The sequence below is a fragment of the Hypanus sabinus genome, chromosome 28, assembly GCF_030144855.1.
Source record: "Hypanus sabinus isolate sHypSab1 chromosome 28, sHypSab1.hap1, whole genome shotgun sequence".
NCBI lineage: Eukaryota > Metazoa > Chordata > Chondrichthyes > Myliobatiformes > Dasyatidae > Hypanus > Hypanus sabinus.
Genome location: NC_082733.1, coordinates 18610507 through 18626143, shown reverse-complemented (window position 1 = coordinate 18626143; position 15637 = coordinate 18610507). Strand labels below are relative to the sequence as shown.

General features: G+C 38.4%; 1 protein-coding gene across 2 annotated transcripts in view; it reads right to left on the bottom strand.

Annotated features, from left to right (window-relative positions):
- The window catches only part of LOC132382464 (RNA polymerase II elongation factor ELL), a 103007-nt gene that overhangs the window by 70284 nt on the left and 17086 nt on the right, over window positions 1-15637 (bottom strand). For both annotated transcript variants that reach the window (XM_059952687.1, XM_059952688.1), the window contains exon 2: window positions 12052-12099. In XM_059952687.1, the coding sequence (XP_059808670.1) occupies window positions 12052-12099 (48 nt within the window). The remainder of the gene's footprint in view (window positions 1-12051; window positions 12100-15637) is intronic.

Genomic DNA, 15637 nt, shown 5'->3' with positions numbered 1-15637 from the left:
CCTGAATTTTCAACGGGATAAGCAAAAACTGTGCAGGAAAACAGCATTGGTCACACAATGAATGCCCTGCTTTGGCTAACCACACCTCAAGAAAACAGTATTAAAACCAGATTAGCTGCTCCGTTCACAAATTAATGAAATCATGAAATGTTACAGTTAAAAATGCCATTATCATGGTTTTATATCCAACAGGGGCAGATATATTTGTCTTCTTACACATTTGAAGATACCTTAAGTTTTAAATGAAGGAACAGAACAAAATATTCCCACTCAAAGTTGAAAATTGAAATTATGATGTGCTCATGATTTCAGATTTAAAGTTAACTGTTCAAAATGCAAACATACCTTGCATGCAGGGTGAAAAGTAACTCAAATTACATAACAAGTACAAAGGTTGACAAACATACACAAAGTATATGCATTACATCAAACAAGTTAATATCCAAAACGTTCAATGCTTTATGCACTGACTTAATGGTCAAAAGTACTTTTAAAGAACCATGTTCAGAATGATATCAAAAGTTCTAATGCAATTAAATTCATTCCAGGTAGAAGGCAATGATTTCCTAAAATCTTTCAGCTGACACGAACAATTTTGCACACTGCTAAATTTTGTGAATTAATTCTTCACTGACTTTAACAGAGAACATGGCATTTTCTGTAACATTTGCCCAAGGTTAGTGTACACATCTGGCTGAATGTTGTCACAACAACCATCTCTCACTCAATTGTCAACAAAACCAAAAGAGCTGATTATTGACCACAGGAGAGGAAACTGAAGGTCAATGAGCTGGTCCTCATCAGGGGATCAGAGGTGGAGAGGGTTAGTAACTTTAAATTCCTTGATGTTATAATTTCAGAGGATCTGTTTTGGGTCTAGTATATAAGTGCCGTAACAAAGAAGACATGACAGCGCCTCTACGTATAAGTTTGCAAAGATTTAGCATGTCATCTGTAACTTGGACAAAATTTTAATGAAGCACAGTGGAGAGTATACTGACTGGCTACATCACTGCCTGTTGTGGAAACACCAATGGCCTCGAACAGAAAAGCCTATAAAAAGTATTGGATAGAGCACAGTCCATCACAGGTAAAGCCCTTCCCACCATTGAGCACATTTACAAAGAGTGCTGTCACATCAGGGACCCCCACAATCCAGGCCACACTCCCTTCTCACTGCTGTCATCAGGAAAGAGGTATAGGAGCCTTTGGTCCCATGCCACCAGGGTAAGGAACAGTTATTACCCCTCAACCATCAGGCTCCTGAACCAGAAGATAATTTCACTCACCCCATACCCCAACATTGAACCAATTCCACAACCTATGGATTCACTGTTAAAAATATGGGGTACGAACTTTAATTTTACCAAAGAAAAAATTGCTGGTGTCACTTAGCACTTTAGTGCAAAGGTATTTATTAGGTGTGTCAAAATCAAACTGACAAGAGTTAGCGAAAAACAGTGAAAATAGTGAAAAAAAGCCAAAGCTTACAAAAAGCTATCTACAAGAATAAGCTCCATACTTAATTCTTGTCCAGTGTGAACTTCTGACAACCCCCATCTCTTTCTCATAATGGGACAAGTTAAAAATCAGTAGTTTCATGGGCTTGCGATACCCTATTGTAGTAAAATTTTACCTAATCATATTACAGTAAAAATTATGCACTTCCATTAGATTAAAACAGAAATCTAGTGAACATATTTAATCAATATATTTTCAAAGCATTATTTACATTTTACATTATTATGCTGCTTTTAAGAGCAAAATTAGCACAGTCAGCCCTCCTTATCCGTGGGGGATTGGTTCCCAGAAGTTGTTTAGGGAATAATGACAAGAAAAAGTAGTTTGTACATGCTCAAACAACGAGTGCTAGAGAGAGAACTTCCAGGTTTTCCCGATCCGCGATTGGTTGAATCTGCGCTTGCGGAATCTGCTGATAAGGAGGGCCAACTGTATTAGCTTCTCTGAGCTATACCAGTTACAGCTGTTAGTTATTTTGTCTCCCTTTCTTTCAAATGTATTGTTCCTGCTTTTTTGAAAATTCTCAAAAACATTACATCAAGATGATTAATTTTATATATATTATGCACAAATTAAAGAATTATCAATTTATGGTAGAGTTTCTTTCTAGAAGGAGAAGAAAATCTCAGTTCAGAGAACTCTTAAAATTACAATGCATGTTAAAGAAGCAGTATAATTGAATAATGAATTGAATATTAGTTAATGACAGTGCTAATAACCGGTGAGTCAAACACAAGGAATGACTTGAAGTCATGTTTTCCTGATCTCAGTATCGTGAATTTCAATAAACATCCAAGCTGGTCTGTGGAAGAAAATATAGCTACTTTCATACTTCTAGCAACTTTTTTTCAATGCATACCCTTTCAGCATATCACATATAATTAATTTTCAAAGACAAATTAGCAATATCATGTGTTCTAGCAAATGTGCATTGAAGTGTGAAAACTTCAAAAATTTGGACATCTTTGTCCAAGTTAGATCTACTTCATTCTTTAGTGCATACTATTGGCATAATGATCAGAAAAAAATCCAACTCCTACTCTGCTGCTTCATCTTTTCCATAACTATTAAAACTACCTTGCTTAATCTGAAAGGCAGCTTTCAAAACAGCAACACATACAAAATGCTGGAGAAACTCAGCAGGTCAGGCAACATCTATGGAGGGAAATGAACAGTCAACCCACCCACCTACCATCCCCCTCTTACCTGAACTCACCTATTCCCTGCCAGCTTTATGCTTATTCTCTTCCCCCTAACTTTTTTATTCTGGCTTCTATCTTTTTCCCTTCCAGTCCTGATGGAGGGTCTCTGCCCAAAATATTGACTGTTCATTTCCCTCCATAAACTTTGCCTGACCTAATATGTTCCTCCAGCATTTTGTGAGTGATTCTCGAGATTTCCAGCAACTACAAAATCTCTTTGTGTCAGTTTTCAAGATAGGCTTGTTCTATGTAGTAAGAAAATATGAAAATAAATGTATGCAGAGACAACAGAGACCCATTTGCAATTCTCTACCTTTACACTGTAATTAGTTTCCAAGACTTTGTCAATGGGTACAGGCCATGCTTGTAGAATAAATATGGTGTGATGTAGGGCACCTAGGGGAACCTAGTTCCTCTTGAATTCCTGTTCTGTAAGATTTCCAGAGTCCTGCTCAAACTGTCCTCTAAACTGAAGAGCCAAGATGAACACACAAGATTCCATAAACAATAGCTGGAGAAGAGCAGAATATTTCATGCTTTCAACATTTTCCCAGAAACATTACCCCCCAAAAATTATATGTTCACTGATTCATTAAACTGTTCAGTGCACATAGTGTTGAAGTCCCCTACTACATATACACAGAAAAGCAAATACATTTCAATAAAATTTAACTAGCAGTGATATGTGCTTTGAAGAATGCAGCAAAACCTTATATCAATGGAAGTGCTTCCTTTATATGGTCTAAATGATACAAGAATAATCATACTCTTCTGTAACTATACAACTGAGATGTCAGAATCCTGGCCTTAATTGTTAAAATATCAACAAGTAACTGTTAATATTATGGCTCTGGTAAATTCTCTACAGCATGAATAAACTGGTATTTCTTCTCAATAATCTGAAAATATAAAACATTAATTCAAAGTACAACCAAATCAATAGACTAGCATTAAAGCAGTTATGGTGCATGAGTCAATGCAGCCTTGCAATTCTCTACCACCAAAGCCACATCTTTTCTTAAATCTGTAACTTCTTACAGCCTTAAACAAAATTTTGTTCATCTTTTTGTCTCTCTCCCTTTATCCCACCACTATCATCCATACTAAGGTTCGGTGTTTTGGATAACTATCTATAAAGGTATCCCCTTTTTGTCTTTTGTTTTCCTCTGGAAGTGATTCATACCAATCCTGACCTGCTGAGCACATCTTCCACTCTGCAATTTACAACTACATTCTTTCATCTACATTCTCATTATTTCATTGACCAGATAACATTGTTTGCATCTTACTTTTATGGTCATCCTGATTTTATCTGATCAGAGATTATACCCTCACCCATTCCCCTTGCAGCCAATCCAGCCTTTTCTGGTCAAAAACAAAGGGTTTTTGACCCAAATGTCAGCTGTTTTGCTTTCCACAAGTACAGTCTGACCTGCTCAGAGTTTTCAGCATTTCTGTCTTTGTTCATTTTATTGTCAAAGTACACATGTACAACTCTGATAATCGTCTACTCAAGATAGCAATTAAATACAGAAAAACCACGAGTGTTGAACGAAAAGAGATCAATTCCTCCCACCCCAGCACGAGAAAGAAAAGAAAAACTCAAGACACCCTCCCCATAGCAAAAAAACTGACAATAACAGTCCCCAACCCCTTAATCACAGAAAAGAAACTGCAACAATAAAAGTCACTGACTCCCTCACCCACAGAAAAGGACAGGGGCAATAACATTCCCTCACCCCCCTCACTCATACAGAACAGTGACAGTTGCACCAAAACCCCAACCACCCTCTCTAACACACAAAAAAAACAGATCACCCACCCACTTATTGTCCACAAGAAAGAAAACACTGAAAAAAACAAAGGAAACCAATATACAGTCCAATAATCACATAAATATCAGAATATTGGAAACATTATTTTGTCTGCATACGAGGAGAGTAGCCGCATGAACTCAGTCCTTCCATAAAGAGTGACCACTGATTGGGGTCTGAACACTAATAATTTGGGGCCAAACGTGCCAATCCAGCTGCTGACTGTCTCTGTTTGGAGCCATTACTGATCACCCTCCATGAGTCAGATTATGTGGTCCTTCTTTGCTGCGCACTCCACCCCCATCTCTAACCTCCACAAGGCACCTCCTCTCCAGCCAGAGGACGATGCTACATCCCTCTTCGATTGAGTTCCAAACTGGACATCACAGGCTCCAAATGTTTCCATAAAATAAACAAGACAAAAATAACAAGCAGAAGGCATAGAAAAATTGAAATAATTGGAGAGATTTGCTATCTAGAGACGTCGCCCAAGGTATCGTCGTTCCATTACTACCATTTTCACCGGAAGCTTGCTCTCCTGCCCATCTCACAGTCCTTTAAAATCCACTTTATTATAAACCTATCTCTGACCAAACTTCTGACTGCTTATCCTTGTCAACCCTTCTTGTCTTTGTCTTTGGCTTTCTGATTTTTATCACTAACATGGAAGTTCTTTATTTAATTTCAATGCAACAAGAGAGCTGGGGGTGCTAGTGAAGCTGAGAGCTAAGCAGACCAGACCAATGGTACCATCACTATTCCTGGCCAACATCCACGCACTAGATAAGAAAATGGACTTGCTCAAACTGAGAATGAACACACAGAAAGATGAGAAACTGCTACATTCTAGTTTTCACTGAAACATGCCCAACTTGAACTTTCAGCTCGATTGGGATGACTCTGTTTTAAACAAATAGGAAATCCCTTTCTGCAATGTACACACATTCCACACCCTTTGGATTTTGGGAAAACCAAAGGAGGGGGAGTCTGTGTGTACATTAATAAAGGTTGGTGCACAACCTTACCTGTAGTTTGTGGTCACTATTCTGAAGAAATTGAGCAGCCCACAATTACCGTAAATTCCTGTGTATAAGCCAAGAATTTGGCCCTAAAATTAGGGGGTCGACTTATACAGAGGGTGCCAACTTTTGAAAAATGAATACATGGGAGACAGGTCGTATTTATTGGCTGTTTTTGAGTCATATTTGTTCCACTGTCAACACATAAATTCTTTGAATGATTTGTTTAAACTCACATCTAGTGGCTGAAGCACGGACATCAAACCGCCAGGGATGACTGCAGTGTCCATATTTTCAGCTTTCAATGCTGCTTTTGTCTCACCTGACAAGAGTGCTTTGAACACGTCCCAGACAAGTAATAACTTTTCCTTCCCGAAACCTTCGGGATGTCGACACCACACCTCTTTAACCCACTTCAAGCAACCGGCTTCGTCCATCCAGCAGCGTTTTTGAACGTAAACAACAACACCCCGCGGGAATTTTCTGTTTTTTGTCTCAGCACAGGATCATGTCTATTCATAAATCAGGTGCAACAACTTCGCGTAGATTTGAAATTTTCACTGACCTCACAGTGCTTCTTGGCCCATTTCAACGCTTGAAATCGAATCATTTCATTGGTAACAATGTATCCGGACAATCACTGATGATTCGCCCACTCTAAAACTTTTTCTTCCAGGTCTGGCCACAGGCATGTTTTCCTGCGGTTTGTACATTTCATCTATGGCATTTCCCTCAGCGTGTCCTCTGCCTTTCTCCACTCTCTCACTTGTTTCTCATTTCCACTAAACTTCTTAGCAGTTGCAGAATTATTTGTTCCTTTAGCAAAATCAACAACCTTCAGCTTGAAGCCAGCATCATACCACATTCATTTTAATCTTTTGTACATGGTGGTCACAAACTGAATATTGAGTAGACGTACTGATCCTGCCACCCCATGTTATGTTTTAACGAGATTACAACAGGTGCTAAGTGGTGTCACAGGGGTTACATTTCAGATGATTCTTTACCATTGGAGACCTAATCCAAAATTTCCCTCCCTGATTTATTTATTAGGAATTCACTTATAACGCTCTACAATGTGTAGGCCTGCTTTCTTAGCAAGTACTGGTTTACAAAATTTCCCGGTTCCAGATCTGGCAAAGCTGAGTACCGGCATGTGAGATCTTGTGATCTTTTCTGGTTAAATCAAAAATCTCTACAAAAGGAATCGGCTTATACAAAGGTAACATGAAAAAAGCACTTTTTTAACCTTGAAAATGGGAGGTTGTCTTGTACTCCAGGTTGGCTTAAACTCCAGAATATACGGTAAATGCCAACTATATTACCTGCTCAGAGACTTTATTGCTGTGTGTATCACTGCTGTCTACATTCCACCGAGAACGAACACCAAGGACATACTAGGAGAGCTTTACAGTATCATCAGCTCTCTACGAAACAAGTGAGATGGTAAAGAGTTAATTTTGTCCTGCTGACATGTAAGAAATTAGCTGTTAAGCTAGTTTCCCTGTCTCACTTGCAGGAGGTGGTAATCTAATTATACTTTGCTCTCAATTATCTAATCGTGCACATTTTTCCGGGTGTCTGAACTTCTGTTTGAGGTGATCAAGTGGTCTTTGTCTCGGACTATCACTGTTGCTGGGCATGCGACTGTGGGGGCTAGCAAAAAATTGTTTTCTGCACACGTGACAAAGATGATATAAAAACCTCTATCTCTGTGCTTCAGCAGAGAGACCTTCGTGACTAACTCTGAGAGTGCAGAAGGAGGGTTCTCTCTCGTAGCCTGCTACTAATAAAGATGGAAAAGAATCGACTGTGGTACTTGTTTCATTACATCCGGTTAATCACGGTTGTCACAAGTATCCAGATGGTGGCTTCATAATTAAAGGAGACTTCAATCATGTTGAGCTGAAGGACATTTTACCCAAATTCCACCAACACGTCATCATGGTCACTAGGGGAACAAACAGACTGGACCATGTTTATACAAACTGACACAGTAATTACAAAGTTATTCCACACTCTCACCTTGTCCTCTATAACCACATCTCCATTATGTTAATTCCAGTATACCAACAGCTGCTGAAAATGGAGAAACCAGTCAAGAGGACCATCAGTGAGGTAAGCTTTATTCTTCAAAATTGTTTTGAACGGACCAACTCATAGATGTACAAGGAGGCCACCACAGAGTAGACACAGACCTCAAGGAATATGCTTCATTTGTCAATGGCTACATCAGTAAATGTATAAACATAGGTATTTCAAGAATAGTCATCTCACAATCCAACCAGAAGCCCAGGCTGAAAGGAAAGATGCACTCCCTACTAAAAGTCCAGGTGCTGTCTTTAAGTCTGGTGACAAGACAGCCCTCAGAGCAGCCAAGAGAAAACTCATCTTAGGCTTTAAGAGAACAAAGACAGCTAAGACCGATTAACATCACAGGCCGAATACTCAGCGTGTATGCACACTAGCTCACTGATGTCTTCATGGCCATCTTCAGCACTTTGTTCATCCAGGCTGCTGTCCCCACATGCATCAAATCAACCATCATGATCCCTGCATCAAAAAACTCTATACCTTCACAACTAAATGACTGACCACCCAGTGGCACTGACGCCAATCATCATGAAGTGTTTTGAATAGCTGATAATGGAACATATCAAAATTCCATTCCTGTCACATTGGACACTCACCAGTATGCTTAATAATAGAACTGCTCTGCAACAGATGCCATAGCATCTGTCATGCACCTGGCCATGACACACCTAGAAAATATGTCAGAATGCTGTTTCTAGATTTCAGTTTGACATTCAACACTATTGTCCCACAGACTTTGGTGAACAAATTCCTTACTCGTCTGTGTAAATGTATCACTGTGCAACTGGGCATTGGACTTCTTAACGAAAAGACATCAAAAAGGCAGAATGACCAATTGTTCCTCCCTCCCCAACATCCTCAACACAGGTGTCTCCCAGGACTGTGTGCTGAGCCTATTGTTGTAGAACCTGCTCACACATAACTTCATAGCCAAACACCAAAGCAATCACATCATCAAGTTCGCTGATGTTCACTGTTCACAACAGTGCTTAAAGAACTCACGGCCTGGGCATGCAAATATCTTCCTCAATGTCAACAAGACAAAAGAGATGGTTATCAACTTCCAGAGAACATGCACTGCTCACACCCCACTTTACATCAACAGCAAAGCTAGCCAATACCTCTACTCTTTAAGGAGGCTGAAGGGAGCTAGACTTTGCACATCTATAATCACGTCATTCTACAGCTGCACAGTAAAGAGAATCCTAATAAGCTGTATCACTCCGTGGTGCAGGAACTGCACTGCAGCAGACAGAAAGGCTCTATAATGGGTAGTCAAAACTGCCCAATATATCACTGGTGCGAGACTACCTGCTATCAAGCAAATCAGACAGCATCAGTGAGAAGAGATACAGCACTAACATTTCAAGTCAATGACTTTTATCTGAAATAATGAGTTTATCTAGGGCAGGTCCCGATCCATCATGACATTGTGAAGGCTTACTTGCCCCAAGAGTATTAATGATGAACACTCCCAGGGGAATTACATCTAATTTCCTCCATAATATTTCAAATTAGTGTTTGTTTTGGTCATGACAACACCCAATGAGTAACTGACATGAAAGCTAAACATAAAGAGTGAATCATGCTTGGAAGTGTTCAGAGAAATTCAGTAAAATTGCATACAAGAAACTAATAACAAAAATAATGACTAATGGGAAATGAGGCACAGCCTAGTGACATACGTAAAACACTGATAAGAAGGTACAAGATACAGTGTAGATATTAAGAATATGCATTTCAATTGAAATAATATATTCTAATAATTTGCTCTAGAGTTCTAATTTTTCATTACTTTATGACTGCTTCTTCTGGTGAGAGATTCTAGACCAAGGCGCACTGCCTAAAATTAGAGCTAATTTATTTAGGAGATAAAAGGCAAGAAGAAATTTGAAAAATTTTCCACTCAGCTGATACCCACAATTAAACAAAAACACCTGAAGCTTAACAAGTTTAAAATTTTGCAATTCAGGTTGTTTTTTTTAAAAAAGAAAGATAAGTGGGAAGTCAGGTACAAGTTATCTGTAAACTAATTAAATTAAAGGACTGGTTAGTTTGACAGTTTCCATCTTCTATAATCTTTTACTATGTCATAATTTAAATAACAATGTTGATACCTAACTTGATGAACTGACAAGTGCTAGCTGTTATAATAAATGATTTACTTTCCCACTAAGAGTAACTTATCAAATATATTTTTACACAGATTTCACTATCCTATGGTTCAAAGAATGGGAGAAGGACCATTCTTGTACAAGTCTGCAATAGCAGTTCTCATCTGACAGTGGTGAGGCAAAAAAATTAAGTGTTTAACACCCACAGATTCAGAATGAATTTCATCAATAGGCAAGAATTTTAATGTGCCTCTCTGAACGAATTTTGTTGCTGATGCTAGCCCATGGTACTACAGGAAAGTTACAGGCATGATTAGAGCATTGGCTGATTGATAGGTGGCAGTGAGTGGGTATAAAAGGATCCTTTTCTGGTTGGCTGCCAGTGACTAGTGACGTTCCACAAGGATCGGTGTTGGGACCTGCTCTTTTTAAGCTGTATATCAATGATTCAGATGATTGAATAGATGGCTTTATTGCTAAGTTTGCGGATAACACAAAGATTGGTGGAAGAACAGGTAGTGTCGAGGAAGCAGGTAGGCTGCAGAAGAACTTAGACAGATTAAAAGAATAGGCAAGAAAGTGGCAAATGAAATACAATGTTGGAAAACGCATGGTCATGCACTTTGGTGGTAAAAATAAATGAGCAGACTATTTTCTAAACAGGGAGAAAATCCAAAAATCTGAGATGCAAAGGGACACGGGATTCCTTGTGCAGGACACCCTAAAGGTTAACTTGCAGGTTGAGTCAGTGGTGAAGAAGGCAATTGCAATATTAGCATTCATTTTGAGGTCTAGAATACAAGAGCAGGGGTAAGATGCTGAGGCTTTACAAGGCACTGGTGAGGCCCCACCTTGAGTATTGTGAACGGCTTTGGCTCCCCATCTAAGAAAATGTGCTGGAATTGGAGAGGGTTCAGAGGAGGTTCACAAGGATGATTCCGGGAATGAATGGGTCATCATACGAGGAATGTTTGATGGCTCTGGGTCTGCACTCGTTGGAATTTAGAAGTATGAGGGGGATCTCATTGAAGCATTTTGAACGTTGAAAGGGTTAGACAGAGTAGATGTGGAAAGGATGATTCTCATGGTGGGGGAGTCTAGAACAAGATGGAACAGCCTCAGGATAGAGGGGCATCCATTTCAAAATGAGATGTGGAAAAATTTCTTTAGCCAGAAGGTGATGAATTTGTGGAATTTGTTACTACAGGATGTTGGGTGTATTTCTGGCAGAGATTGGGAGACTCTTGACTGGTCACAGCATCAAAGGTTACAGGGGGAAGGCTGGAGAGTGGGTTTGAGGAGGGGGAAAAGAATCAGTCATCAATGAATGGCGGAGCAGACTTGATGGGCCATAATAGCCTATTTCTGCTCCTATGTCTTATGCTAACATCTCTCCATAATTTCCAATGCACAACCTCTCCTGATTTCTGAAGGTCTACCTCATCCAAGAACCATTACAATTTCTAATTATCCAATTTGTCACCAATACAGCATTAACTAAAAGAATCCCCTAAGCATCAAAATTAACTAAGTTAAATTTTATTTGTCTCTGTAATTCAGAATAACAATAGAGTCACAGAGGAATAGAGTTATTCAGCATGGAAATAAGCCCTTCAGACTAACTTATTAATAAAAACAAATATAACTATTCAAGCTCGTTCTATTTTTTATGTTTGGGCCATGTCTCTTTGAACCTTTTCTATGTACTTGTCTATATGTCTTTTATCCACTGTAATTGTACCTGCCTCTACAGCTTCCTCTGGCAGCTTGTTCCACATGTCCACCACATGTGAAAAAGTGTCTTTTCAGGTCCCCTTTAAATCCTTCCCCTTTCACTTTAAATCTAAACTCTAGTTTCTGACTCCCCTACCCTTGGAAAAATACTGTGGCTAAACACTATGCCTTCATTATTTTATATACCTCGATAAGGTTAGCCTATGTTCCAGGGGAGAAATTTCCAACCTACAGATCCTCTTGCTATAATTCAAGCCCTTCAGACCCAGTAAAGTTAACTGGTTACCCAGTTTATGTTTGTGAAATCTTCCTGTGCAAATCAGCAGCTGAATTTTCCTATGTAAAAAAAACATACAATTGAAAGTAATTAATTCCATGCTGGTATTTTTTGGAGGATCCCAGATTCGTGACTGCTTTTATTATAACATACAAATATTATGTACTAGATGTAACCTGAATTTAACATACAGCCTTTCCATCAGCAAAATTCTTCAAAATTAGCACATTTAAAAAGCTTAAGTGTGAAATGAAGATAACAGAGATTGGTACTTACTCCCTGATTTCCTTGAAAGCAGATTACAGGTTGATTTGGTAAGGAAGCCTAGAAAAGAAAATAACTGTTAGTGTTAAAGAATCCAGTTTCTGAATATAATGTAATAGAATTATACAACACAACTACAGCCTAAATGACAGGGTAAAATTATCACTGTAGACTGATATTTTACTTTAAGTTCATTCTCTGATGTAGATCCCTTCCATGAAGTCTCCAAGCAAGTCGTTTTGAAAATTCTGTGAGTAAAATGTTGAATGTACTCCATATTCTAAAATTATTCATATTAGCAAAATGACACATACTATTCTTAGAAATGAGTACCTTTGTTGTATAAATATTTCAAACCATTCAACAGAAAATGCCTTCTATTAAGAAAACTCACAACATTCTTTTCACTTTTAATGCATCATAATACACACAAAGGTGGTGGTTTTGTATCACACTTTCTGACTTGGTGATTGATGCTAAGTAAATTACTTATCTGAATTCTAATTATATTCCACTGGTTGCACAAAATCACTGAAAATTTTCAAATGCATGTAATGTTTAGTGAACAAGTTCAATTGGAAAAATCACTTTTAAATGACATTAGTTTTGATATTATTAAACTAATTATGCTATTGATACTTAAAATATTTTGCAAAATTAACTACCCATTTACATTTTCAAATACACTTCAAGAATTAGAAGTGAAAAAACTATTTTTCACTATTTATTGTGGAAAGTACAAAGATGGGTTGAACCTTATATAAAATTATGGTTCACACACATTTACTATACAGCTACATAAATCATCATAATCATACACCCATCCAAGACAAAATGGGAACAATCAGTCAAATAAAATACATCCAATGTACTGTACATTAGATTAAAAATAATTCAACAAGCTGTATAAAGCTGAAATACAAATGGTATATAGCAAGCAACAAAAATATTAATGTTTCACTTTATAATCACTTTAAACAATATGACTGACCCAAGCATGAATAATACTCAGAACCAGGTCACATGAATATTGTTCAAAATATAGAAATATGTTCTTTTTATTAAAGGAGGAAATGAGAGTTACTATTTAATAAGTCATCTTCAAAATCATGCATATCTATGTGTATAAATTATCTATTCCATAGTCATAGATACACATGGGTCAAAGTGGCATTTCTGTTAAATGTTTTCATATCAGGACGAAAATAAACTTCAGTTGTTCTGTGTTTTAAGGAATTATTAAATCAATAAGCCTGCTTATTAAATTATTGCCCAACATTTCTAACTCCATTCACATAATTAAAAGAATAAACTCTAAATAATCTCAAACCAATCTGTATGCCCTACTTCTTACTGCCTCCAAAAAAAAATGCTTAATTCTGTGAAATGCTTGAGATATTTTGCTGGAAAAATATTGAATTCCTATTCGAAATTCCATCCTTAATGTGCAGAACAGATTATTTATTTGTTGACTGGTATGGGTCTCTCACAGGCCAGTGCAATGAATACCAAAATGCATTAAAATTCAGACAAAAAAATGTTTTTAGTTCATTGACATCCACTGAACAACTTCAGCACCACAAAATGCAGATTTAATTGTATTCTCCTGTATATAAAGGTTTCCATGATTAAAAACCTTAAAAAACAAATTTGGTCTTAAGCTGGAAAATACATCTAAACTATATATTTCAATACCAGCTCTCTTAGATCTTTCTACATGCCATTCAGTATGAATGCTCAATATTCTGAACTTCTCGTGAATACAGCTATGACTGATTATAGAGTAAGCTAATCTAAATAACTGTTTCCATTTTACTCAGGCAAAATTTGTAAGCTACCATCAAGTAAATCTTCTTCGGTATAAGATCAGAGTACTGTCTACAAGCATCTCTAAGTAAAATCCTGCAACATGTACAACTCTTAGATCCATTTGAAATCATAGATCAAATATGCATATGTCAGCTATAAAGAAAAAGCTTAGATTCTAAAATATTTCTCTCTAAAGTACAGTCCTGGCCAATCATCTGCAAATGATATATGTCTTCACAGAAGCTCAAAAAGTAGTTTTATTTTACACAACATTAACCCAGGAAAGAAGTTGCAGTTTATACAGAAACAGAAGACATTCTGCAGATCCTGCAAATCCAGAGTAATACACACAAAATGCAGGAGGACTCAGCAAGTCAGGGAGCATCCAGGACAGGAATTAACCATCAGTTTCTCATGCCAGGACTTTTCATCAAGATTGATAAATGAAAGAGGAAGAAGCCAAAATAAGAAACTGGTGGAAGAGGAAGGGGTACAAGCTTGAAAGTGATAGGTAAAGCCAGGTGAGGGGACAGTAGGTGGCTGGATGGCCTATTTGGGGCCCTGAATGGTGGTCTAGTTTAGCTATAGCTAAGCTGTCTTGATTGTACCTCTTCCAACCCTGTCATTTGTAAAATAAAGTCCATCTCCTCTTCCTTGTTATCAGTCTCCACCACATCTGTTCACAGGAAGTGGCTTTCCTTTCCAGAACATCTTCAAAGAACAGAGTTTCCCTTCCTCTACCATCAATGCTGGCCTCACCTGTATCTCCTCCATTTCCCAGTCATCCTTCCTCACCATAATATTCCACCACCTTAAAGGTGGGGTTTCTCTTATTAACCATAACCCCATGAGTCTCTGCAACCAGGATATCACTCTCTGCAACTTCCACTATCTTCAGTGGGATTCCACCACCAATCACACCGCTTTCCACAGGGAACACTTTCTCCGTGATTCCTTTGTCCATTCGTCCCTCCCACTGATCTCCCGTCTGGTACTCATTCCTGCAAATGGAAGTGTTACATCTGCCTATTCACCTCCTTCCTCACTTAACATTCAGGACACCAATAAGTTTTTCTAGGTGAGCAACACTTCAACGACAAATCTGTCAGGGTCATCTACTGTATCCGGTATTCCTGATGTGGCTTCTCCTACATTGGTGTGTCCCAACATAGATTGGTGGACCACTTTGTCATGCACCTTCACTCCGTGTATAAAAGGTAGAATTACCCAGTATCAACTATCTTAATTCCACTCCCCATTCCCATTCTGGCACGTCAGTCCATGGTGTCCTCAACTGCCACGATGAGGCCACTCTCAGGTTGCAGGAATAACACTTCATATTCCATTTTGGTATACTACAACCTGATGGCATGAACATAAATTTCTCCAACTTCCGGTACTTTCTCCCCTAGTTCCCCATTCTGGCTCTCTTCTTACCCTATCTCCTCCTCACCTGCCTATCAATCTCTTCTGTTGCCTGTCCTCCTTACCTTTCTCTCATGCTCCATCCTCCTTTCCTATCAGATTCCTTCTTCTTTAGCCCTTTACCTTTTCCACCTATCACCTTCATGCTTCTCATTTCATCCTCCCTTCCTCCACCCAGCTACCTAACCCCTTACCTGGCTTCATCTATCATCTTCCAGCGTGTACTCCCTCCACTTCCCAGAAGCTACTTATTCTGGATTTTCCCCCTTACTTTCTAGTTCTGATGGATCTCAGCCCAAAACAATGACTCTTTGTATTTCTCTATAGATGCCTCCTGATCTGCTGAGTTCCTCCAGTACTCTAT